Raw genomic sequence first — 26820 nt, 5'->3', positions numbered from 1 at the left:
ATGTGGAATTGTTCAAGAAACTTTTGGACGATTTCTTAAGGGACCGTAATATACAGGGGTACGGGTACTCCTAGAATGAGATCCTAATAGGTTGGACTTGATGGACTAATGTCTTTATTCAACCTCAAATACTATGTAACTATGTAACTATGTAATAAAATAAATAATTAAGCATATCATGTAATATATAATACATTTCATTTTATAATTCAATGTAGATAAATGTCTTTATTATTTGCTAAAAGTGCCTGAGTGCTGGATAGGATAGCACTAGGCTGTATGAACATACCACAGACACTTCTCCTCTGGACTGACTGACAAGACGGGCAAATACAGACACAGGCAGATACTGATCACTCAGAACTGAGTGATCTGATTGGCTGGTCGCGTGTTGCCGCTTTGTGATGCCTTCATTGCATCGCGCGCAGTGATTGGCTGGAGATGAACTTTTTCATTTCACGAAGCTGCGCTACGCACGCTGTCGCCGGGCAGAGTGGGGATCGGAACTCACTAGACACACTGCAGGCGAAGGACCGCGAGTCGCCGCTCACCTGTGCGCCGCGCTGCTTCGCCTGCAGTGTGTCACGGCCTTAAACCTCTCGTCCATGGAAAGTCGCACACGTTCCTTGGGCGGCCCGCTACCATTTGATCCACGGACCGGTACCGGTCCGCGGCCTGGGGGTTGGGGACCACTGCTCTAGACCAATAGTCTAAACAGGGCCACATCTATATCCATACGTAGAGTTGAGGACCATATCCAACTCAATACCCCTACCATACCCTGCCCAGGCTGCACAAAGCACTCAACGTCTCTACATTGTGGGGAAAAGCCTGCTTGGCTATCCTGTTCTTTTTGCAAACCCCAGCACAAGCCTAGTGCATGGTAATGGTGATTTCACCAGCTGTCCCTCCTGTAGACAGAGCCCTCTCGTGCCTAGTAATCATGCCTTCACATGTTCTCCTTGCACTCACTTTCTTTACAGTCCAGCCGAGAGCCCACTAGGGTGCTTGGCTATACTGCTTTCACCTGATCTCATCGCTGTACAGCACAGCAAAGAGCACTCCCTGAAATTTGCCTATTGGGTCATAACCTGTCCCCTCTGACCTAACCGGTCAGATTAAAAACAATGCTGATGACTGACATCCTCCATCTGATCACATCAGTCACCCACATGTCAATATGCGTTACCTGGTTAGTGTCAAACAGCTCTCTGCGCTTCTACACCACCTCAGCACCAGGGACGAAACATGTCCCATGTTCTGACATGCTTAGCCATTCGCTGGCGCTCTCTCCACAGACACACCCACAGAATTGCTGTGTAATGTTTCTCAAAGTAGAAGGAACAAGGGGCACAAAATAGGTTCAATGGGCCAACTGGACAGCCCTGCTCAAAATTGCTGATGATTACAGAGGACTTTGAGGTCTGTGGGACCCCAGAAAAGCCACTGAGGCCTTACAGTGAGGCAATAGGTTTTCTATTTTAAAGGGCAACAATAACTGTCAGCATTTCAACCAAATAATTCTGGGAATGATAAAAGCCACAGAACTGGTGCAGGCTACCAAGCAACTTGTGTCCAGAGAGGCATCACACTTATATTTGAGCTGACCTATCAGATTTTTCAGGTCCTGAGGAGCTCTCAGCAAGCAGTTCTTGGCACAAAAGATAAGCCCAGTCTGTTCCTGCTTTGAAGGCAGTGAGATTTTTTTTTAAGGGTCACAATAACTGTATGGATAAGACTGTCTGTGGATTTTTTTTTTGCCAAGAGGAACAAGTAATACAGTTCCCCTTAGTAATGCGGGAGCATGGCAGATTTGCACACATTAAACAATGTCCCGGGTGAATCCACAGGCTCTGAAACAGAATCAGGGTAAAAAAACAAAAACCCCAACAGGAAATGGGGGCATTTCCTGCAAATTCTTTGGTCGGAGTGGGTAGCCAATGCTCAGTTTAATACTGGACAATTAAGAACAAAAGCCCTCTTGTATCAGGAATTAGTGATTCTAAAGAAAACTAGCTAGCTGCAGTCACACCTGAGGGATCCAGAGATGGGTCAGAGGCGGAGGCAGAAGCTGGTGGGTCACAGGAGGCCCTGCAGCCATTAAAGAGTGATTTGGCTCGATTGATAAACCTAGAGACACTGTTCCCCTAGCCCATTTAGGGCAAAATGGAAGCGTCCGTCCCCGCCTCCACCTGCCGCTGTCACCCGATCATTAAACTTGAACAGTTAATAGCCGACTCTTGTAAGCGGCAGATTAGCCTGCATGCACATCTGAGTGAAACCTAATATACGCGTTTTGAGCGCAGTTTTGTGTAGCGTGTTGCACATTTTTACGTGACTTTTACACAAAGTCAGAGAAAGAAAAAATGCACAGTCGTTACAACACTAGCTATCACATGTTTACAGGAGACTACAAATATAGAAATAAGCACATCCCTTCCTATATGCCCATGTCACTTTGTCTGACCACTTCCTATTCATATTTCCTATCCAATACTCAGTTACACTATATCCTTTATCACTGCTTCTCAACACATGCTATAAACCCATTGCTCAGCAGAACCATGTCCTTGTTGCGACCATGTCCCTATCCACTCTCGTCTCATCAGCTTCCTTTTCTGGGTCAGAAACTAAATGTAAATTGTTCAAATTTTGAGCATTTCTATTAACACCAAAATGTTTAGTATTATTAGGAGGTTCCATGTACTTCTGTGTCCAACATTTAGATATGTATGTGTTATTTGCATACAAGTATGTTTTATGCAAGTATGTTTTATTTTATTTTTTTAATTGAAATCATTTTTACCTTTAGATTTTTCCTTACTGTGCAAAGGGTTACTTTATTGCTCTCCAAGGGGCCCATGGAGTAATCAGGTCAAACTATCCGCTACCTAAATGTTTGATGTGGTCAGTCAGACATTGGAAACACTACAAGATGCCTTTATGAGCCAGTAAATGCTCTACCATATACCTCTAATTTAGCAGTGTTCATTTATTATAGCCATCGAATATCAGTCTGCTATAATACACTTTGATCCGCACAGCGTGGCCTGCATTTTGCAGCCCATCCATTAAATATGGGCCACAGTGTTTAGCCCGCAATATCCCACTGCCAGAGGAGCACAATGCACATCACTTTGCAGTACAGTCAAATCGCTGCAGTTTTTAATCAACCCCTTAGTACAATGTTATTCAATATGGTCTCCCTTTCCCCAATGTCAGCTCCATCAACTACCAATCCGCAGACCAATGACAGCTCCTTCACAGGCCACCTAAGCAGATAAAGGAGCAGTTAAGTAATGAGAAGGAAAGGCTACAATAGCAACGTGAAACATAAGCAGAGAGACCTTTCTGGCTAATACAGGTAACAGTAACTTCTACAAGTTCAATAATATAGCTCAGGTTCACTTTACACACACACACACACACACACACACACACACACACACACACTGGAAGACACTACAGGTGAAACTCGAATAATTAGAATATTGTGCAAAAGTTCATTTATTTCACTAATGCAACTTAAAAGGTGAAACTAATATACGAGATAGACTCATTACATGCAAAGCAAGATAGTCCAAGCCGTGATTTGTCATAATTGTGATTATTATGGCTTACAGCTCATGAAAACCCCAATATCAGAAAATTAGAATATTGTGAAAAGGTGCAATATTCTAGGCTCAAAGTGTCCCACTTTAATCAGCTAATTAAGCCATAACACCTGCAAAGGGTTCCTGAGCCTTTAAATGGTCTCTCAGTCTGGTTCAGTAGGAATCACAATCATGGGAAAGACTGCTGACCTGACAGTTGTGCAGAAAACCATCATTGAAACCCTCCAAAAAGGTATCTGCAAAAGAAGTTGGATGTTCCCAATGATTTGAATTATCTTGCTTTGCATGTAATGAGTCTATCTCATATAGTTTCACCTTTTAAGTTGCATTAGTGAAATAAATGAACTTTTGCACGATATTCTAATTATTCGAGTTTCACCTGTATAGTCAATGCGAACAACGTTTCATGAGTGAACCAGCGACCATGCCAATACAAAGCTGAACAAGCATTTTCAAAATGCCCATTTTTAAAAGCTTTATGGACAGGTAAAAAAAATGTACTAGTCTGGAATGGGTGTGAACAGGCCCTCGCAACAAAAATGCCAATAGGTCCACTAGAAGAAAAGAAAAAGAAAAAACCCAACAGCTGGTGAATTCCTCCAGTTTAAAAAGAACTGTCTGAAAGACTTTAAAGCTAAAGCAGTCAATCACCTGAGGTCTGAACATCCACCTGGTAGAACTTGAAGAACGTGTGAAGAGACGACCAGGTGGCAGCCTAGCCTAGACAATAGGCTTGAATATTAGATCTGAGCCACTGAGAAAAGGTGGCGTGAGAAAGCTGGTTCCACTTTGCCAGGACAACAAACCAGAGACCATCTTCCTAATGGAAGCAGCGGCCACGAGGTAGACTCGTATAGCATGAACATCCAGACAATAAAGGCAAATCTCCTTCTGAATTTACTTTAACTGGACAGAAGGATAAAATAATAAGATGCTGGCTAAGGTAATGAGCTGAAACCACCTTGGGAAAGAAAGAAAGGCCTAGAGCACTCAACACTACCTTAGCTCTATGCAAGGACAGAAAAGGTTCTTTTGAAAAGAAGGCCACAAGGCTTCATCAGCTATGCCTTTATAGCCAGCAAACATGAATCAGGGTTTTAAGCTAGTTCCTGAGACAGGAGATCCCGATGATCCTGAAGCAGTCACAGAGCATTTGCCAGGAGTCTGACCAGTTTAGAGAACCACATCCACCTAGCCCTGTCCAGAGTTATGAGGGGAGCACAGATCAGGCTGTATTGATTCCTCCAAGCCACTAGAGCATCCACTGATTACGCTAGGAAATCTCTAACTGGAAATAAAAGTGACCAGCAGGTTGTTGAACCTGGAGGCCAAGAGGTCCACATCCAGCATGTCCCAGCTGTGACAAAGGTGCTGGAGCAAACTCCAGGTGTAGGGCTCATTCCCCTGGATCCAGGTGCTGCTAGCGAACGTTCGTCTGCCAACTGTTCATGTCCAGAATGTAAATAGACAAAACCAAGACAGAAAGCTCTGTCCAATACGGGATCTTTCCTACCTCTCTTGCCATGGAAGGTTTCTCCCTGATGGTTGATGTATGCCACTGCTGTGGCAATCTCTGACTGAATCTGGATTGGATTACCTACTATTCGGGATGTTCAACGTTGTAGGGCCAACCAAATTGCCCGGAGTGCCAGAATGTTGATCAGGAGACAGGATTCCTCCGGAGTCCAAGTTACCCCCCCATACTGACAAGGCGTCTAGGACTCCCCCCCAGCATTTAAAGGAGAATTATGAGAGCGAAATACTCCCTATAATTAAAGCCAACATGCGACACTGAAGCTGGCTCGGCTCTGTCGGCCGGGAGCTGAGCGATCACATACCACTGATCACTCATTTCCCAATCTTTTCCCTGCAGAGAGCGTTGACTGTTGGGACACCTGAACTAAACACGCCAAGCTACAACAATAAGAATCTGTGACAAACAAATGTCAGTGAATAAATAGTAAATGGATCAGATGTGAAGTCTGTAAATGTTCATAATTATGAAGATGTCCATATATAAAACAGCAATAGTGGTGAATATTGCTTGTTCCTTCACCAAATGCACACCAGATATCGGGGTGCTCACCTTATTGATAGACCCCAACAAACGCTCAAATCAGGCAATTCTCTTCTTAACCAGGGGAGGGAGACCTCATCTCCAATCACTCACAGATGTCCTCCAATGGTGTAATCAGACCAGAAGCCACATCTGTAGATCACTTTAGTAGGAAAACAACCTCAAATCTTAATCGATCTGTAGGCCTCCTCAGTATAGGATGTCAATACCAGGATCATGTTATCAAAAAAGAGAAAGCAAACACCATAGCGTGTAACATTCCAAACAGAATGATTTATTAAAAGAAAATGACTCATAAAAAGCAGTGGTAACACAGCATAGAATCATAGGAGTATAGGCAGGAGTTTCAAATGACCGCTGCTGTCGGTCATAGAGATCAATGTGACGTCAGAAGCTCCGCCCTAGGCACATTACGTTGTTTCACATTACGTCCAGCATGACTTCATCAGGGATCACACTGAATGTCGGACACGGCTCCCCGCAGGCTGGTTGTATTCTGCGTGCATTGCGCTGCTGTATAATGTATTATTGCTGGATGGGATTTGTTGTATTCCTCTATAGCTGGTGGTAACCTGTATTGTGCTGTATAATGTACTATTGCTGGGATTTGTAGTCCTCTATAGCCGGTGCCATTCTGCATTCATTGCTGTATAATGTTACACTTTCCATTTCACTATCACACACCACTTTTTTTTTTTTTACTTCCACCGCTCCAAGCTTGCTCCCGTGATGGACTGCAATCTCAATACAAACTAGTAGTCCATCACTGGAGCCATTTTTTTAAAATCCGATTAAATCAAACTCAATAATCGTCTAATCGATTTTGAAAATAATCATTAGCTGCAGCCCTAATCTATATTAAGACTGCATTATGTGGTCAGCATCAGTGATGGGCCGAACACTGCCGTGTTCAGTTCGAATTAGAACATGGGAAAAGTGAATTCAAACTCAATGCAAGTCCATGGGAGTAGAAATTGAAAAATTAATTGACCCCATTTTGAAGGCTTATATGCAAGTTATTGGCCATAAAAAGGGTATGTGGAGTCGGATACTGCCCTGGAATACAGGAATCAATGAAAAAAGCTATTTAAAAAAATACCAGGAGCAGTGATTTTATCACTTAAGAGAAAAAAAATGAAAAATTTATTTTAATATCACACCTGAGGGGTCCCCTTAAACTGCATGTAAAGTGGCAAATCTGTACAATGTATAGAACCTGCTGCAGCAAAACTGACATTTATAAAAAAGAAAAAAAACACGTGCGGTTCCCCCTCCCAAACGATACCATACCCTTTAGGTCTGGTAGGAATGTTAGGAGGGACCCCATTTTAAAAAAAAAGCGTAGGGTTTCCCCAAAAGTCATACCACACCCTTAAGGTCTGGTAGGAATTTGGAGGAACCCCCACACCCTCCCCCCCTTCCTGCCCTGCCAGGCCTGTGCTCGGATTAGGGGTCTGGCGCAGGCGAGCTACCAGGCCACGGCACTGAGAGGGTCGTTTGAGGGTCACCCCTGGAAATGCACCTCGTCCCCCTTGTGAATGAGTATGGGATATTGTGAAGGAGTAAGTTGTACCCCTACCCATTCACAAAAGGGTTAAATAAAACTGTAAAAAATAAAAAAAAAAGGCCAGACTTTTGAAAAAATCCTTTATTTGAAAAAGAAAAAAAAAGACAAGTTTTTGACAAGTCTTTTATTTAAAAAAAATGGATCCACCAACGTAATCCAGCGTCAATCACATCGTCTAGCATTGTCCACGACGACAACTTGATAAAATTAAAAAAAACTGACGATCGCCGTCGCATCCGCTCGCGACGTTCACCCGCCGCAGAATGACATTTCGACAGATGCCGGCAACAAACATTTGTGTGGAGCTAGCAGTGACCGTTAGCTCCGCCCAACTGTTTACAGTTGAGCCATGATTGGGCAAAGTCTTGCACCTGACCTGTGGTCAAGTGCAAGGTATTAGCCAATCAGGGCTCACAAAGCACAGTGTCTTGAGGGGCTCTCGACGGGCGACAAGCCTGCCGAATGCCCTGACAGTTTGTGTGTTCGCCAAACACACAAACTGCTTATGTTTGAGTCGAACTCATGATCGGCTCAAACATCGAGCCCATCACTAGTCAGCATTTCTGACTACAAGTAGGTATATGCATCACATGGGATCCATTCATTAGGGCTGCAACAACTGATCGCTGAAATCGATTATAATTGATGAGAATCTATGGCAACAATTCTCGATTTGTTGCCACCGCTCTGCTCCTCCGCGCTGGTGCTGGCTGCAGTGGTCTGTGCCCCTTTCAATCCCCACCTGCACCGGCAGAGGCAGCGGGGACACAGACCACTGCAGCTGGCACCAGCGGGAAGGAGAGACCAGTGTGACTGCATTCCCCTGTCCCTCCAATGCCCCGCATTCTAGAGGCCAGGAGCCCTATCCAGCCTGCTATTTTTAAAATGCATAGCCAATAGCAGGCTGGCTATTGCACCCGCCCACTGCCTGCTTTCAAATCAGCAGTGGAGGACCTGATGGAGAACTTTCTCCTCCAGGTCCCACCTCTGCTGATTGACAGGCAGTGGGCATATGCAATAGCCAGCCTGCTATTGCAATTTGAAATATCCAATAGCAGGCTGGGTATGGCTCCCAGCAATGAAGCAAAAAAAAGTTAAACTAAAATTGAGAACTATGTGGTAAGTGTTTTTCCCCATAGTTCTCTTAAGGGTCACGGGAGGACATATACAAGCATCCTCCCGTGACCCAAAGCAGTATACCGCGACTGATCCAGACAATGCTGTGGAGATCCACCCAGCTGAGTGAATGACAGCGGGCTCTGCCTATCTAGTTCCTCCACTCAGCTGGGGGGGGGGATCCCTGCAGGGGGCAGTGACTGACCGTCACCACTCTGCAGGGAGATAATCGAGAAGTGAGCGAGCGATTGTATGCGTTCGCTCACTTCCCGATCTATTGAGGTGCGTTGCAGTGCCATTCATGTCAATAAATCCCAAATGCACCTCCTGTCCGCAGTGTGATCGCCCGCACTGGGTACTGCCATGCCTTGCGTTCCAGTGCAGTGTGATATTGAAAAATTTGCATTCTGTTTTATTCTGAAGTAAACCGTCTGTAACGCTGCATTTGTGTATTTTATTTTAAATAAATAACGGTAATAATTAATTTGGTTTTAATTTTAGCCGATCGCAAAAAAAAGTCGCCCAACTCCTCTTCTAGATTGTAAGCCCTCAGGGGCAGGGCCCTCCTTACCATCTTGTCTTGAATTGTATTGTAATGTCTTCCTTACATTGTAAAGCGCTGCGCAAACTGTTGGCGCTATATAGATACTATGTAATAACAACAACTGCATGATTATGAAAATAGCTGCAGCCCTACCATTCATACTAGTGTGCTTACCTTTACACTCAAAAATCAAATTCTACCAATGTAATTATCTAGAAGTATGAGTTTGTACATTGCCATTACTAAACATTTCTGAAGGGGTGTTTGCTGTTATTTTAAGGAAATGGGTAAGGGTAAGTTCACACCAGATGCAGTGCGTTCCAATCAGATTCTGGCCAGAACGTACTGCATCGCATTGCAGCCGGCTCACTTTTTTGTGAGGCAGGAGGGGGGGGGGTTGGTGGCGGGCCACCCTAACTACACTTTCACTACAATTTCTCATCTTGACTCCTGTGTAATGCCTGTAATGTAACAGCTGATACACAAATAAGATACTTTTTTTTTTTAAAAAGCTAGGGTACTTGAATGTATTTAAGATTCCGCGCCTGAGTTTAGTATCACTTTAGCAATGGATTTGGTGGTTTGTCCACAGTTCATGTAATAAATTGTATAACATTTTCTGTCATATTTTGGTGTAATAGACTTGGCAACATATACCCTTCTTGCTTATACAAGGGCTGGAATGCCTTTAAATCCCTTCAGATGATCTCCAAACTTGAGCTTAGTAAAACTGTCCTTTTATTTGCACCTACTTTCTGTATCCAGGTGAATTATACCTTGCATTGGGGCAAATTAGGCCTTTATTTTGTAGGAAATGTTAATGGAAGGAAAACGGGTCCAAAATAGTAACAAAACAAACATTTTTACCTGAATATTTCTTATCATTAGCCACCCAAACATAAATATTCCTTTTGCTGACATGCATGGAGATAGCAGATATGTACAATATTTGTTGTTCGTACTAGGGATGCACCGAAATTTTAGCCTGAAAATTGCACTTTTGGCAAAATGCCAAAAGAGCCATCTTTTGGCCAAAATTGTGGTGCATGTCGGTTTTCTCTCCTCCCCGCTGGGCGCTACACTGTGTCCCCTCCGACAGTGCAGCATCCAGCAGGGAGGAGAGAAACCGTCACCGCCCCGCTCAGCCTCGTGTGACAGAGTAGAAGAGCGGTGTGGGGTCAGTGACAGCTCTGAGCACTGGAGGCTGAGCTGTCCTCCTGCACTGCGCCACTCAGCCTCCTATGAGAGATCAGGAGAGTGGCAGTATGGGGGAAGAGACAGTTGTCACAGGAGGCCAGGTGGCGGTGCGGGGAAGTAGTCAGCTGTCAGAGGAGACCAAACTCTCCCCCCCACACACACACCGCTCGCTCAGCCTCCTGTGACAGCTGTCAGCTGATGGAGTGCGGGAACAAGCACTCAGCGATCAGTGATCGCTGACTGCTTCAAAATAATTGACATAGGTTTACTGTGTCCCCAATTATGAATGAATGGGAAGTGCTACACATCACTTCCTGTTTATTCCCGATTGTGGACATGGCAAACATACTATCTCCACTCAGTAATGAGGCTTTCTGTTCATTTATAACAGAGGCTGCAGAAGGAGATTGAGGGCTCTGTGACCCCAATCTTTTTCTATTTTACACGGGAAATATCAGGGATCTGTTTAGACCCCTGATATTTCAACGTACCCAACAGTAAAGTAGAAAAAATTAAAATATTTTATAAAAATAAAATGTAAAAAAATTTGAAAAGGTTAGAACAAATTTGGTTTGAATATTTTTGGTTTTGAAAATGTAATTTCGGTGCACCTCTAGTTTTGTACCCATAGCAGGGCCCAGAAACAATGGGGCACATTTTGCCCCCCCAACCTAAAACAAACAGGGATGAGCACTCACACCAACACTGATCAAGTCCTAAACTACTTCATCCTAATGTATTCATTTTTTTCATATTTCTAGAAAGCTTCCACAAATGTACATTGCATCGTTTTCTCCTCACATAGGGCCAATAAAGCCACATCCTCCTCTAAAAACAAGTCCCAAAACTACCCCAGACACTTCAGCCAGTGAGACTTTAGTGCAAAGTGGGGGATTTTTACAGTCGCCATGTCACAGACTCCTTATATCCTTATAGCCTTATAGCCTTAGATATTGCATGCTCTTCAACAATGCATGTAGTTGCAGTATACTAATGCTGGTTTAAAGCAATTTCAACCAACCTTTAACCAAAAGCAATCATATGGATCATAAGAACTTGACACTAACAGTACATCGAAGCCATGAAACAAGTTACAATCTGATTGTACAACCTACATTACATCTACCAATCACTATGTAGTATAAGGGCTTGTCTGATTAAATACAAATGGAATAGATTGTTTAGGTAGGCACCCCCATTACATTGCTTTGGTAAATCTAAAAAAGATTGCACACAAATTGTTAAACCAGATTGTAATGTGTGTGGAGCTCAAGCATTTGTTAATTTTAGGCCTCATTCACATGGGGCACTTTGGGATTGCTCATGTCCAATTTAGATGCAGCCTCTGCACCTATTCATGTTAATGACCGGGTGACAGCAACCACATTTGTAAGCGTCAGTCTGCATGTAAATCGTATCTGATACAATTACATGCAGTTTCAAAAAGATCACTGTTGCTGCATGCAGGATAGATGCATCCAGAGACAAACATTTTTAAAACAGATTGTTCATCACACTGCATAGCTCTTGGTAGTGATATTGAAGTGTACAAGCCAGCAGAAGAGATTAAAAGCTCTCCGGCACTTTTATTGCTCAAGTGTAATCGAAGATTGTAAATGCTTCCATTAATTGCAGGGTTTCACAGAACCCCAAGGATCCACAAGAGGGCTCCAGGGTTTCTGCCACTGGAGGCAACAGAGCAGATGAAGCAGAGGCCAATATGGCCGGGGGGAGGGATGTGGATGGCAGGGACAGTAGAGTTAAGGTGCCCACACAGCTTACGATAATCATGGGAAATGCCGCGATCGTACGATTATCGTAACTTGTGTGGGAGCCGTGCGACCTCTGCTACTGTAAGGTCGCACGACTCTTATCTTAGGAACATGTTCGAAAACTAGCCGAACATCGTACGATGTTCGGCTGGTTTGTAGCATGTTCGCAAGATAAAAGCCGCACAGGCCGGTGTGCGCAAGCGCACACTGCCCGTTCAGCATTGCGGTCATCGGAAGCTCGCCCTTCAGTGGGGCGGGCTTGCGATCATCGCAAGTACGATCTGCCTGTCCAAGATAGGCAGATCGTACGTTTTTTTAATTACCTTACAACCATCGCAAGACAAAAGTCTTGCGATGGTTGTAAGGTGTGTGTGCCCAGCATTACATGCAAAGGCAGCACAATACTTCCCCAGAAATGCCACAGCACCTACACCATGCTTTTCCTTAATTCAGGATGATTGATTTGTAAGCATTATCTGGTAGTGGATCATCCACCTGACAGTGTCTGATATCAAGTCCAGCGTGACACTTGGATAGGAGAGCAAATCTGCACCATGTCATGGAACTAAGGCATAGTATTCTTACTGACTCTTAATACTATGTACTTGACCCTGGTGCTAGTGGGGTACCAAATTCCCATCAACATTCTTGTCAAATGGCACCCACTGACACCAGTATTCTCACTCACTAAAGGGGCATATAACTTACTGACGAGTGCGAGGGGCATTGTTTTTTCACAGCACATTGAATTATTTTTAGGCTGTGAACATCAAAGTATTTGTTGCCAGTGAATGCTGTATTGCATCTAAAGAACTGAATATTGTGCAGCAAAAAACAACTGTAGCTGTGTAGTCAGAGCCTCCCACAGGCGTGTTTGTTTTTTGCTACACAATATGCAGTGAGTGGTGAATAATACACTTACATTAGCAAACAGTTGCAAAAATTACTTTTATATTGGTGACCAGGCTAAAAATGCTCCTTGCCCCCATCACCAGGAAGGGTACTCAGACTCCAGCTACACAAGCCATAAGGCCAGTACAGCGGCTCCTTTCCACCATCACCGGGAAGGGTACTTTAATTGCTATCACATAGGGGGCTAACAAGGATCCGGTTATCGGATTGTAGAAGCGATCTGGCGGCAGCTGAGCCGCCAGAATCACTTCTACTGCAAAGCCGGCCCTACAAAACTGAACAGACTCCTGGCTGCTTTTGTTTAACCCCTTTAAGCTTCATGACGGGATTATCCCATCATGGGTTGTGAATGGGTTAAGGAAAGACCAATATACTGCAGGGCTGAACAAATCCCAAAAGATACGTTGCCAACGATCCATAAAATTTACAGCTTGCACCCAACTTTTTGAGGTTTTCTGTAGTTGTTTTCAATGGAGCTGGCTCCTGAAAGAAATCCTACTGGTTCTTGGCCTGGATAGACTGGCTCCTGAATCCCATATTAATCTGAACACCCCTCATGTACTGTATGATTTAAATAGAACCTAAAAAATCACCACACATGTACACAATATGATTGACCATTCTCCATTGATCAACAACTCCCTCACATTACACAGCTGTTCAATCCCATTCATTTCAAAGGCCGCTGTTCACACCTGAGGGTTCTGTTGCAAGATGTAAAACGCCGAACGCTGGAAAAAGTACATGATCTTTTAGGCAGATTACAGCGTATGTCCCCACAGACTTTAAAGGAAACGCGTGGCACAATCATTTTGCCTGCATTTGTCCATTGACTGCAATGCCTCAATTTGCCAGCTAAAATGCACGTATTCATGTGAACACATCTAACGTGCAAAAACGCGCTTAATGAAAGCATGCACTAAAGTGTGAAAATGCTGATGCCTAGGTGTGAATGCGGCCTAAGGCCCAATTTACACTTGTGTCTTTGTGCTTTCCGAGGTTTATTTGGAGATTTTGTACAGGTGTTTAGGCTAAGTGCACACCTGGGCGTACGGAATATGCGCGTGTTGCGCACGTTTTTACCGCGCGGCAAATACGCCCCAAAGAAGCTCCTGTACTTCTTTGGGCGTTTTTCAGCGCTGTAAAACGCCCAGGTGGGAACCATGCCCATAGGCAATTATTGGTTTTGACATGTTGAGCGTTTTACAGCGTGTAGGAACGCGCTGTAAAAACACCCTTAGGCTGCAGAGTATTGCAAAGATAATTACAAGGCAAAGTAACACTTGAAAACCACATACCAACATTTTTCATGTGCTTCCATTGAAGTCTATTGGAGTCAAAACACTTGGCTCTAAAAGAAGGTCAGGTACTTTTTCAAGCTACAGGCATTTTTCTACACAATGCTTGTGTGACTAGGTGCCAGTAAAAACAATGGGATTCCTCCTGTTGTGTGTTGTAGCGTTTCGTGTGAATGGAGCCTTAAGCTGGCCATACACGGGATGAAGCGATTCGTGGGGGAATCAAGAGTGTTTTTACTTGCTCTGCCCAGGGGCTAAACAAAGTAAAAACTATGAGGGCCCATTCACACCATGTCCAGATCAGATGCGGTACGCTACATTTTTCTTCCGCATCAAAAATGCACCCCAATGCATTCCTTTGTAATTTTGGGGCTCTGTTCACACCAGTCCAGTCCGTTACAGTGCAGGAAAAAAAATGCTGCATGTCACATTTTTCCTCTACTGGAACGCAGCTGATTTTTTCACAAACGCACCGCACTGGAACGCAACACAAGCTATGACATGGAGCAGGAAGAGATTTGCATAATGACATTACCCTCTAAAAAAAAAATGACCTGCACTGGGCCGCGTCCCAAACGCACCGTGATGGCAAAAACGCGTGCAGATCTGGTCCGGACATGGTGTGATAGGGCCCTAAGAGTATGGCCAGCTTTACGTGCCCAGCTAAAGTGATTAAGAACATTTCCTATAGCATAGCTAAAAGACAATAATACAATGTCCCTTTGCTCTACTAATAGGTTGCGCAAGGACATTAATGATTGGATTGTTTAGATACATGCTTGTATGAGATACAAGCATGTAGTCGTGTTTCCTTCTTTTACAGCCTAAAAGTGACCATATGCAATAAATGCAAATGCATAAATTCTATTAACTAAAAACTGTGCAGTGTGAAGGCCTAAGTAAACAGTCCACTCTAATGCAATCAGACGGCCACTTACACTACAAAGCTATTTATAAATGTAAGATGATATAATATCTTTTTTCTAAATGTGGATGGCATAAGATATTGAAAGCTCTACAAAGTTCTGTATCATTGCTTTATAGCACAAAGGGGGGCAGACATTACATACTGACTGCTCAATCACCATAACCTGAACTATAAACTATGCAGTGCAATTGCCAATCTAAACCGTTCAATTTATATCCAAAATAGTCAAACTACATTGTCGATTGTCGGTAGATCTAAAATAAGATTATATCATCGGATTGAAAGCTCTTCCAATTTCTAGAACATACCCATATAGCCAAACGCCAGCCATTCAACTATACAAACAAAACAGGTTCAACAGAACCGCAAAACGCCAACATTTAAAAGCATGAAACAATCTGCATTTGGTGAACGCAACCTACCACTAACTGATTTGATGATTTCAGTACAAAAACTGTTGACAGTAGGCCACTTTGATTCATTTGATCAGTTTTAGGATTAAAAGTTAGTTGAAAGTGAAGAACCAGTCAGCCTTTATAGGAGCTAAAGAATATTAAACAATAGAACTACACCATGTGGGCCAGCTTTACTTTTATCATCAACTGAATAAATAGGCATTTAATATGCTGCTATGAAACCCCAAGATTGAAATGTTTGAATTTGTCTACCATGGTTATATTGAACACAAACAGCAATGCAAATGCATTGGAAACACTACACAACTTTGCTGGTGTGAATGGCAGTGTTTGCTGGGTAAGCAGCTTTGAATTTTGACAGGCCAGTGTAGAGATTTGCCTGTTTTCAGTACATAAAAGTCAACTATTACAGATGGCATTATACGAAGAAAGACCTGCTAATAAATATTAACAGCCTCTTTGCCACCTGTCGCTTGTCCCTTGATATGGCACAACAGGTTGTAGTTTGAAAGCAGTCACATGGTAGCCAATGCACATCCCTTGGATTTTGCATGGAACCACGCAAAACACATTTTTAACAATTAAAAATAGATTTAGAAACATTTCATGAACCACTTCAACAGCCTTCAAGCTAGCTCCTGTTAATCTTTACTATGTACTTTGAGTCCAGCTTTACAGTCCTAACTTTCACAGAAAACAACACTCAAGTGTTCCATTTTCAAATCTACAAGCCAATCATAGTACCTCGAGAACTATGAAACGTAGAAGGCAACTTTTACAATAGCCATATTTCTATAAAGTAAAACTTCAGCTCATTAGACAACTCCATCACTGAAGGATAAAAGAATCATGCCAACACTTTTATAACTTACATCTTTTGCCATGATACCAGATGAAATCAAATGAACAGGATCCAGTAAGCAACGCCACTCGAGATGAATGCTCTGTAAAAACAAAGATTTGAAAATAGTGTTAGTATCAAACTAGAGCTCACACAAAATGGTGTACAAAACCTTCCAATCCTAACCGTTACATTAAAGGAGAACTATGGGGTCTGGGCTTTTCGCATAGTTCTCCTTAGGGTAACGGGAGGACACAAACTAGCGTCCTCCCGTTACCCTAAGCTCAGTATACCACGAGCTACAGTTCGCGGTATAAAGGCCGTGATACACTGCACGCGAAGCAGCGCGGAGTGGGGCCTAACTATGAGGTGAGTGAAAAGCACTCACCTCATAGTTCTTCTTTAGCAAGCACATTGCTGCAATAATTTACCATTTAGCATCTTCAAACAGATAACCAAAGAAATTACGAAATATTTACAAAAACCATTACTCAACCACTAATGCTAAACAGACATTTGGCAAAAGGCAGGTTGTTACAGCAGAAGTTGCACTACATGTGCAGAAAGCAAATTAGGTTAGCAGCTCAGCAATAGAATGTAAAAGGGCACACAAATGTGACATACAGTGCATTCAGGAAGTATTCAGACCCCCTTCACCTTTTTCAATGTTATGTTGCAGCCTGATACTACAGTTGTTTGATATCTTTTATTCCCCCCTCAACCTACACTCAGTACCCCATAATGACAAAGTGGAAACAGAATTTTAGAAATTCTATTAAAAGGAAAAACTGAAATATCACATGTACATAAGTATTCAGACCCTTTGCAACAACACTTGAACCTGGGTGCCTCACATTTCTCTTGATCGTTGCTGAGATGTTTCTACACCTTGGAGTACTCCTGTGGTAAATTACATTGATTGGACATGATTTGGAAAGGCACACACCTCTCTATAGAAGGCCTCACAGCTGACAATGCATACGCTATCAGAGTAAAAGCCATGAGGTTAGATGAACTGCCTGCAGAGCTCAGAGACAGGATTATTGCAAGGCACAAATCTGGGGAAGGCTACAAACAAAATTTCTGCTGCACTGAAGGTTCCCAAGAGTGCAGTGGCCTCCATAATTCTCAAATGGAAGACGTTTGGCACAACTAGGACTCTTCCAAGAGCTGGTTGGCCGGCCAAACTGAGCAATCGAAGAAGGGCCTTAGCAAGAGAGGTGACCAAGATCCTAATGGTCACTCTGACTGAGTTCCAGAGATCCTGTGTGGAGATGGGACAAAGTTCCAGAAGGACAACCATCACTGCAGCCCTCCACTGATCTGGCCTTTATGGCAGAGTGGCTAGACAGAACCTCTCCTCAGTGCAAAACACGTGAAAGCACCTAAAAGGGCTCTCAGACTGCGGGGAACAAGATTCTCTGGTCTGATGAAGCCAAGATTGAACTGTTTGGCCTCAATTTTAAACATTATGTCTGGAGGAAACCAGGAACCAGTCATCACCTGGCCAATACCATCCTAACAGTCAGTGAAGCATGGTAATGGCAGCATCATGCGGTGGGGTTGTTCAGCAGGGACTGGTCAGGGTTGAGGGAAACCTGAATGGAGCAAAGTACAGAGTTGTCCTCAATGAAAAGCTGTTCCACAGTGCTCAGGACCTCAGACTGGGCCGAAGACTCCAGGGGTGTGGAATTCCTATTGCCCGACGACCGGGACATGCAGTTCCAGGCGGGTAGTTTCTTTCTACATCTAGCCCTGCTTCGGGCAGGCAGCAAGGCTAAATGTAGAAGGGAGCCGTTTTGTACAAGTGATCTTGAGCGGCTGTGTAGCCGCTTAAGATCACTTGTAAGCAGCCCGATTCTCCCTCCCCTCATACCAGCTCTCCAGCCGCTGCCCCGGCACATGTCACCACCCTCTGCCCACCATCGCTCACTGCCCTCCGCTGCCTCTCCCCACCGTGGTGTTCTTGGACTCCTGCTCCTCTGGGGGACCCGGGACCACAGCAAATTAGATCAGGGTGGGGAGCAGAGCGGAGAACGTTCGTCCCTGCAGGAACACTGCACTCTCAGCGTTCCCGTCACAGGAGTTCCAGCACAGTGCTGTGCTAGAACTCCTGTATTGGAGGTGACAGGTTCAATAAAGAGAACCTGTCACCTTCAAGTAGGGGCTTGTTAGCCCCGTGTGATAGCAATACACTTAAGTGAAAAAAAGTTAGAAGTAAAAAATAAAATAAGTGTAAATAATTAAAAATTTTACAAAAAATTAAAAAAAAAACAAAAACCCAGCTGCCGCCACCATCTGCTTGCAAATAAACGCATGCATAGGGCATTGTGTGTGAGCGAAGTGGTGCCCCCATTCTGTGTGTCATATTGCGGTGGCCAGGCAGCAACGCTCTCTCACGTGCACAATGTGCATAAAGGCCATTAAGGCCAGGTTCACACCTGGGCAATACATGGCCGCACGGCAAGCATTCACAGAACCGCGCGGGTGGCCAGGCGGTCACAGAATTGCACACCACCGTTGATCACGCTGGCAGTGCAATTATTTTCTAATGGCACCCCAGTCACGCCAGGCAGACTGCATGGTTTCCCGCCGCATCACCTCCCGTGCAATCGCGCTTGAAAACACTGTGCGGTGTGGGTCATGACAAATGGTACATGTTGCCACGCAGATATAACCCCATTGAAATCAATGGGGCCACGCGGCAACCGCTGTATGCAACCGTACACGATCGCCCAAGTCTGCACTAGCTCTAAAGGGTTACATTCACTTTCCCAATTTGGGGAAATGGAATTACCCGCACAAATCTGGCACCCTCTCCCTCCCTGCTATACTTACCTTTCGCCGAATGGTCCTTCCCGTCCGCCAGTAAGGGTGTACTATCCGTACCTGTGCCATGTATTCTGAATTTCGCACGCAAATTGCAAGCACTCGGTCAGTGTGATCACCCGACGGGGCTGACCAATGAGAAGCGCTTCTTCACACTGGTAAATATGGTTTTGGTTAAAATATTTTTTTTGTATCAGTACAAGTAGATTGGGCCCCTGCTTTAAAATTCCACACTCCTGGAATCACTTTCCAACAGGACAACACAAGAGTGGCTTAGCGACAACTCTGTGAATATCCTAGAGTGACCCAGCCGGAGCCCTGACTTGAAAATCTCTGGAGAGACCTGAAAATGGCTGTCCACCGACGGTCCCCATTCAATCTGACTTAACTTTAGCGGATTTGCAAAGAATGGCAAAAAAAATCCCCCAATCCAGGTGTGCAAAGCTTGTCACGTCACACCCAAAAAGACTCAAGGCTCTAACTGCTGCCAAAGGTGCTTCAACAAACTACTTCAGGGGGTCTGAATACTTCATGAATGCACTGTGTAGATATCTATTTATATCTCTCCACATATAAAGCACCTACAAAAAAAACTTGCGCCAATATATTTCTAAGCAGCAGGCACCATATGTGATAATAAATTCAAAATAAAACCTTGGAATGTGCAGCACTACTCTCCAAGTACAATAATTGAACGAACCAAATACTGTAAGAAAATGCAGTACAATCAAAAATATGGTAATCCCTATAAATTAGATGCGCTGTAAAATTCTTTGTATATTCCGTGAATATCAGCCACAACAAACAACTGCCGTATTTCTCGCTCCATAAGACGCACCTGACCATAATACGCACCTAGGTTTAGAGGGGGGGAAAAACAAGGAAAAAAAAATATTCTGAACCAAATGGTGTACTAATATATTTAATAACATATAGCAGAATAATATGTTTAGAGGCAGTGAAACAACTTTATTTACCGCCTCTACAATGCTGGTGCCCGTGTTGCCTGTGTCTAACTTCTGTATACCGAGACTCCTCCCTTTCATGTGGCGTGACACAGGAAGGTGAGAAGCCGGTGAGACACAGAAGTTAGGCAGCGGCATTATGGAAGAGGTACAAGCGGCCCCTACCCTCCCATCGCTCATGATTACTGGTACACTGTCAGCCCTGCCGCCTCAGCGCGTGCGCACACACACACACCGTGGGAGCCGCTGGACGCGTGTGGTGTGTGACAGCTAAAGGCAGCAGTGCTGCTGGCGCAGGAGATTGTCAAGACCTGGGGGGAATATTCGCGCCATAAGACGCACAGACATTTTTGCCCGTCTTATGGAGCGAAAAATACGGTATATCATATAATGTCCAATTGTGAACCCATATAAAGCACACATAGACGTGTTCATAATTCAAGAAAAGCTTTGTGCTATACTTCCTCCACCACACTCTTTTCTTCCCCCAGTATTGGGCCCTCTACAGAGTGTCTCACATTATAGTTTGGCCTAGTTCGGTCTAATCTCACCAATACCCTTTACAACGGGTTTGGGATAACACCCTCAAATTTTGATGGTAATCTTCCGTTCCTCAGTCTCTCAATAATCCATGCTTGATGGTCAAAGAAAAAGCACAGACCAATGTGCATAGTGATAAAATTAAAAATACTAATTAAAAAAAAGCTAAAAAAAAAAAAAAAAAAAATCAGTAGATCTGGTACATATGAAGAAATTCAATTTGCAGCAGGTTCAGGTAGCACCCCCATCGCATTTTCCTCCAACTCCGCCCACCTACGTTCCACAAACTCCGCCCTTTGTACACATCTCCTTCGACTTGTCAGGAGGCTAATATGGATTAACATTGTTTTATTTTATTGCACTGTACAGTATTTGGTTCATTCAATTCTTGTACTTAAGTGTGTAACATTCACAGGTTTTAATTACATATGCACACATATATACACACACACACACACACACACACACACACACATATTAAAACAGCAAAAGCCCCAAAGTGCAGTGCAGTGCCCTGAGTAACCCATCCAAAATTCATATTGTACCTCATTTTACTTTTGTTTAATCTGATTTGTTACCATCACTTGCATTTTACTCCATTACAGACAACATGACCTTATTTTGTTGGCCTTTGCCGTATATTAGTAAAAGCTGCATCCTCTGTTCTTAGGCCCCCAGCTCTCCTGGTTAATCTAAACTTCACAGTAACAGAGAAAAACCTTAAGAGGCCTCAGAGAAGCCATACAATACTACCTGGCATATGCACCAATGCAAATGAGTATACAACTGAAATAAGAAACCATGAAATACATACAGGCACTAAGAAGATGGGTCTTATTCATTTGAGATTAGTGATATAAAGCTCAAAGATGCCATCTTGGCACACACAAAGTTAAAGTCTCACATGCTCTCACCACCACTTCATATAAAGCCTTTATGTGACATTAGGGCCACTCCAGGTCAGGAGATTGTATATCTGTTTCTCTCCCCTCCCTTCCACCTCCAAAATAAGCCGAGAGCACACCAAGACCTTACAGGAAAGGATCATGCATGTATCTGGGAGGGAGGACGTTGTCTAATGGAAAAAACATAATGCACATGTGCAGCAGCCTGCCATGCACACAGGGGAGGGTGGGAGAACTGAGCCTCAATCACCTCCAACCGCATGCAAAACTTCTCAATCCCCCTGCAGATGGGTGCTATTCAAAAGAAAAGGCATCCCCTCCAAAAAAGTATAGACTTCCATACAGGAAAAAGGAAGAGGAGGCCTAAGAACTGACACCAAGGGGAAACCAAGAAAGCCAGGACTTCACAGCTAGCAGGGCCTAATTTATGAGAGCCCTAGCAATGGCCCAGTCAGTACACATAAACATGACTGCCATAAGCAGAAGGGAAAAGCAAGGCAATTGAAAAAACCTGCAGTAATTAAGACTTTGAATTCAAGTCACAGCTGCCCATGTATACTCAGCTTACATACTATATGAGCACACATATGCACAAAGTGGGTATATAGCAGGCAATCATGGCATCGTAGCAGAATCGTCCACCCAGTCAGATAACAAAACACAGGTTTGACATAAGAGGGCCTGAAGAAAAGCAAAGCCCTATCCCTAAGTAGATGTAAGCAGGCAGCCATTTTCCTCAGTAACCAAAGCACAACCAGCTGTCCGGTCCCATGCGCTCTCCCTGCTCAGGCCCGTGAGGGTACACACCGACAGGCCGTACTTTAGGGGGTGAAGACCTGTCATGATCCAGGCCCCATCACTTGTGAGGGATCAAACAAGGAGATGATGAGGGACATGGCCTAACATTTCCACCCACTGCACACACCAGCAGGGAGGAGTAAACAAAAGGCCCCGGCGCCTAGCAGTGGAATATCGGTGAACATAGGAGCCATACGTCTTCGGCGGCTCTCCCGTGCAGGACACCAACCTCCTCCACCTCCTCTGCGGCCGCAATGTGTCCACACTTCCGTCAGCACGGCGGCTCTGCTACACTTCGCTTCATGTGAGGGGGACGGCCAGGCAAGGTAGGGCCGGAGAGCGCGGCGGGCGAAGGGCTCGTCAACATGAAAGGGGATCGAGGCGTGGCTACGGAAACGCGTGCACGAATCCTTGACGTAACCAACTGCCTGTATTATTTACCTGGATGTGGTTGCAGGTAACCTCTTCCAGGCTGCAGACGGACCGAGTGGACCCTGCATGACCCATGTGCAAGCATTTTTAACATACCTTCTGCTATTTCATAAAATAATACTTGGTTTAAAGGACAAAGTGTCATTTTAAGACAGTCAAGGAATAGTGAAAACATAAACATCAAACTGCAGGTGGCTGTAGAAAACAGCATTTCATTAAAGAATCTTTTCAGTTCAAACCCTATGTTAGACAGCTAATATAAGTACATGTCTGTAGCATTAAGCTGGTAGCATAATTCACTATGCAGCAAGACTGCGCTCAATGAAGTTGTCCAGCACTAGGAACTTGATGTATTCTGGAGCTGGTGATGCATTGCCAGTGGCAACAGAGTGATTCATTTTTTGGGTTACTTTCCGTTGACATCCATTGAAAAAACGTATTTGTTGTGAATAGGGCCTTAGGCTATAGCAGTTAGAAAGGCTGCCTTGACAGATAGGTCCTTAAGCGTATTGGACTGAGAGTGATCAAATCTCGAGTTGGTAATTAAGTCCGGGACAAGTGGCAAATTCCAGTTGAGGAATCTTGGTTTAATCTAAGGTCTAGGACACATTGAGGGGACTTCATCAAAACTGCATAGCAACCAATCAGCATCCACCTTTCACTTTCAAACCTTAACAGAACAAACTGAAGAGAGAAGCTGATTAGTTGCCATAGGCAACTGCTCCAGATTCTTCTCGTTTTAATAAATTCCCCCATCACCCTTTAGGGCCCATTCACACCAGATCCATTGCATTGCAATACATTTTTCAACTGATGCTAACGGAAGGGCAACGGAAAATAAATGGGTGTGAATGGGGCTAGTTCACACCACTCCATTATGCTGGGAAAAAAGTAGAACACGCACTACTTTTTTTTCAGTGTAATAGATCCAGGGAACTAGCCATTCACACTCATTCATTTTTCAGTGCCCTTCCATTAGCATCTGTTGAACAAATCGTAACAGATCAGTAGGACGCTCCGTTGACTTGCAATTTTCTTCCGATTTTGGTGTGAATGCACCCGTAAAGAACTGGATAGCTAAGGGATAATTCACCCACAAGATGTTAGTAAAAGGTCAAGACTGCAGAGAGCTGCACTTTAAAGGCCCATTCACACCATATGCAGTGGTGGAAAAAATGGCCATGCACAGCCCGAACGCAAAAGAAGGAAAATTGCCTGGTCATGGGTGGGCACAGTTCACACCACGGCATTGCACATCGCACTTAATTAAATGTCACTTGTGAGAATTCATTAAAGTTCTAACAAAAAAAAAAAGTATGATGCAGCTCAATTTAAGAGCATTGGCACTGCCCGGGCACACGCACAACAGCAGCTGCTGAGCAAGCTGGTGTGAACAAGCCCCAGAGAGCTGACATTCAGCCCAATGTCCAAGCCGGACTTCAAGAAGTCCAGTATGTTGTAGAGCTAAGAGTTGGAGCAGGAGTCGTCGGTGACAGCTGCAAACTGGATTCATCTTGCCCAAATTCTGTTGTAAACTTTATTAGTGCTCAGTCTTCTAGAGCTCATTAGTGTAGAGCCCACCATAGAGAAGAAGCCAAAGCTGGCTAACCGCTCAAGAACTAAACCATTAATTGGAAGCAAGATGGCAGCAGGTGGGAGTGTTGGCCCCTGCAATAAAAAAAAAAAAAATGATATCATACTTACCGTAATTTTCCATTCCTGGTGCCTATCCTTGGCAGAATACTCATGATAGAGCTCTGCCTCTATACCCACCTACAAGACCAGTGTAAATCTACAAGGTAAAGCACATAAACACTCTACAATATTCTTATAACTTTACTTTGTATAAACACAGGAGGGAGGAAAGCTATGCTGCCACGAAAGGCACCAGGAAAGGAAAATTACAGTTAGTGTGATGCAATTTTCAGATTTCTTAGTGTCTGCATGGCAGCATGCTTGTGATACATAAGTTGACAGGGTGGGATAAGTGCTATACAATTTTATTTTGAAACAGCAACAGAAGCTTCAATAGCCTTCTTTCCAAAGTCAACTGTTCTCAGTATACTCGGATCCACCCGGTCGTGCTTTAGGAAGGCATGGCATGAAGACAAGGTAGTAGCTTTACAGATCATTTCCAGGGACACTCTGGCATGCACTCCCCACATTGGTGCCATGAACCCCGTAGAATGTGCCCTCACTGCACTAGGAGGATCACACCTGGCTTGATGACCACCGAGGAGCATCCTAGATGTTTCAGCCTCCCCCTCTAAATTTCCAGACATAAAGAGCCAGTTTGTCTATAGAGGCTCTGAGGAGACTCCACAGAAACCTCATGATCAGGGCAAGTGTAGGAAAGGATACAAAAAACGGGATTGTTTTACTCCTGGAGATCCTTGCTCCTTCAATTACCCTTTTTAGAGGGGTCTGTCTACCGTATCAGTAACCTGATAACAGCATATAAGAAAAAAGGGGGGTGGACTGCCCTCAAAGGGGAGGCAATCTAAGGGTTCACAAAGGATCGGGACAGACCCAGTTTTTGAATTTTGTCAAACAAAAAAACTTTATTTGGTGTATATCCAAACACCACTACATACATTAAAACAAAAAAGACATACGCAATAAAAACTGAATGAACACTGACTATAAGCTATTTTGTGTGACCCGGATTGGTTTGTGCACCTTTGAGTCAAGACCCTTTGTTCACTACCTCTTGAATGTCAGCAGCACCTTCTCTAAGTGAAAGATGATGAAAAAACAGGTTAGTTATATTTATCTTTAGTTGGTGTACTCTATGACGAGTTATTCCTTTTGATTCATATTGACCTGTATTCATTTAATTTGATAGATTGTAGCCCCACTAAGAGGGGAGATTTTATTGAAGTGGATGTAAAAGAAATTCAGTATTCGTATCCATCAAGGAAATCCTTTCCTTCTGTCCCTGGTCGTATTGAAATTCTTTTATGCAGGGATAGTTTCAATCACTGCCCTTGGATCATATGGCCATCGGTTTGTGAATTTATTCACGGAACTCAGTAGTAAAGATATATCTTGTATATATATATTTTGGCTATTGGATGTGTGACTATTACTAAAGTCAGGTAGGAGAGATCTTCCTCCCGTTTTAAGAGAAAGCGTAAAAAAAAGTGAGAAAGAAATATATATAATAGAAACAAGGTAGTATATCAGTGGTTCCTACTCGCATATCCTTTGGTGGGGATTTTTCCTTGGTTTTTCGTAGGTTTATTAATCCTGTTTGAAAAAGTCCAAAGGATGCCTCGGCCGAGGATATAGATAGAAAATAGAGAGTATCCAGTATTTCCTATGTAGTCCAATGAGGGCAGGTACTTTGTTGTTGGTTAGAAATATATTTGGAATATCCAAGTAATGGGACCGTTGTAGGTTTTAAAGAAGTATTGAGGTTGTGGGTTGTGAGAGCATGGTGTCTGGTTTGGTTGAGTCATTCACCGATTTCCCTATACAGCGTCTACGCGTTTCGCCCCTCCCCCAGGGGCTTCGTCAGGACGTGTAAACTTCCAGGTGTAGGAATTATTTAAGCTGGATCCTCACCTGTCGACCATCGTCTAATTAGACCTCGCTTGTTTTGTCTGAGGTTTCCATGCAAGGCCGTCATCAGTGTGTCATATATTCAGAAGTTTCAAAACAAAACGAACATGTAAATAAAAGTAAAAACCTTTTCATATCTAATATGTCTAATTGTTTAGGTTGTTTTGTGGAGTTTCTAAGATTTTTAAGCTTTTTTCTTTTTTGGGGGAATTCATAGAAATACGTTGAGGTTGAATTTGATATTCAACACAATAGGTTTGTAGGAATCAGATTACTTTATCTCTTCATTCACTATCCAGATACATTCCTTTAAGGTCCTGAGAACCCAATAGCTGTGTTCTAGGAAAGATCTTTGTCCTGAGAAAGAAGGAGATTGTCTAAATAATGATAAAAGCATATGCCAATTCTTGAGAGGTAATGATGCCAATAAGACTTTCGTAAACATGTGAGAAGAATTTGTTCAGATGAGAGAAATCAATAATGGGCCTCCAACCTCCTGCCATGA

General features: G+C 43.6%; 1 protein-coding gene across 1 annotated transcript in view; it reads right to left on the bottom strand.

Annotated features, from left to right (window-relative positions):
• TFDP1 (transcription factor Dp-1) overlaps positions 1 to 22677 on the bottom strand; it is a 67831-nt gene extending 45154 nt beyond the window's left edge. Inside the window, exons 1-2 of the mRNA XM_018562244.1 lie at positions 22549 to 22677; positions 16314 to 16385 (exon numbers count right to left, since the gene is read on the bottom strand). Coding sequence (XP_018417746.1) covers positions 16314 to 16325 — 12 coding nt within the window. The 5' untranslated portion in view covers positions 16326 to 16385; positions 22549 to 22677. The remainder of the gene's footprint in view (positions 1 to 16313; positions 16386 to 22548) is intronic.
• Positions 22678 to 26820: the final 4143 nt, after the last annotated feature.

This window comes from Nanorana parkeri, unplaced genomic scaffold (assembly GCF_000935625.1).
Source record: "Nanorana parkeri isolate BGI_ZX_2015 unplaced genomic scaffold, ASM93562v1 scaffold567, whole genome shotgun sequence".
In the NCBI taxonomy this organism is placed as follows: Eukaryota; Metazoa; Chordata; class Amphibia; order Anura; family Dicroglossidae; genus Nanorana; species Nanorana parkeri.
The sequence above is the reverse complement of the archived record's forward strand: the minus strand, read 5'-3'. Positions and strand labels throughout refer to the sequence as shown.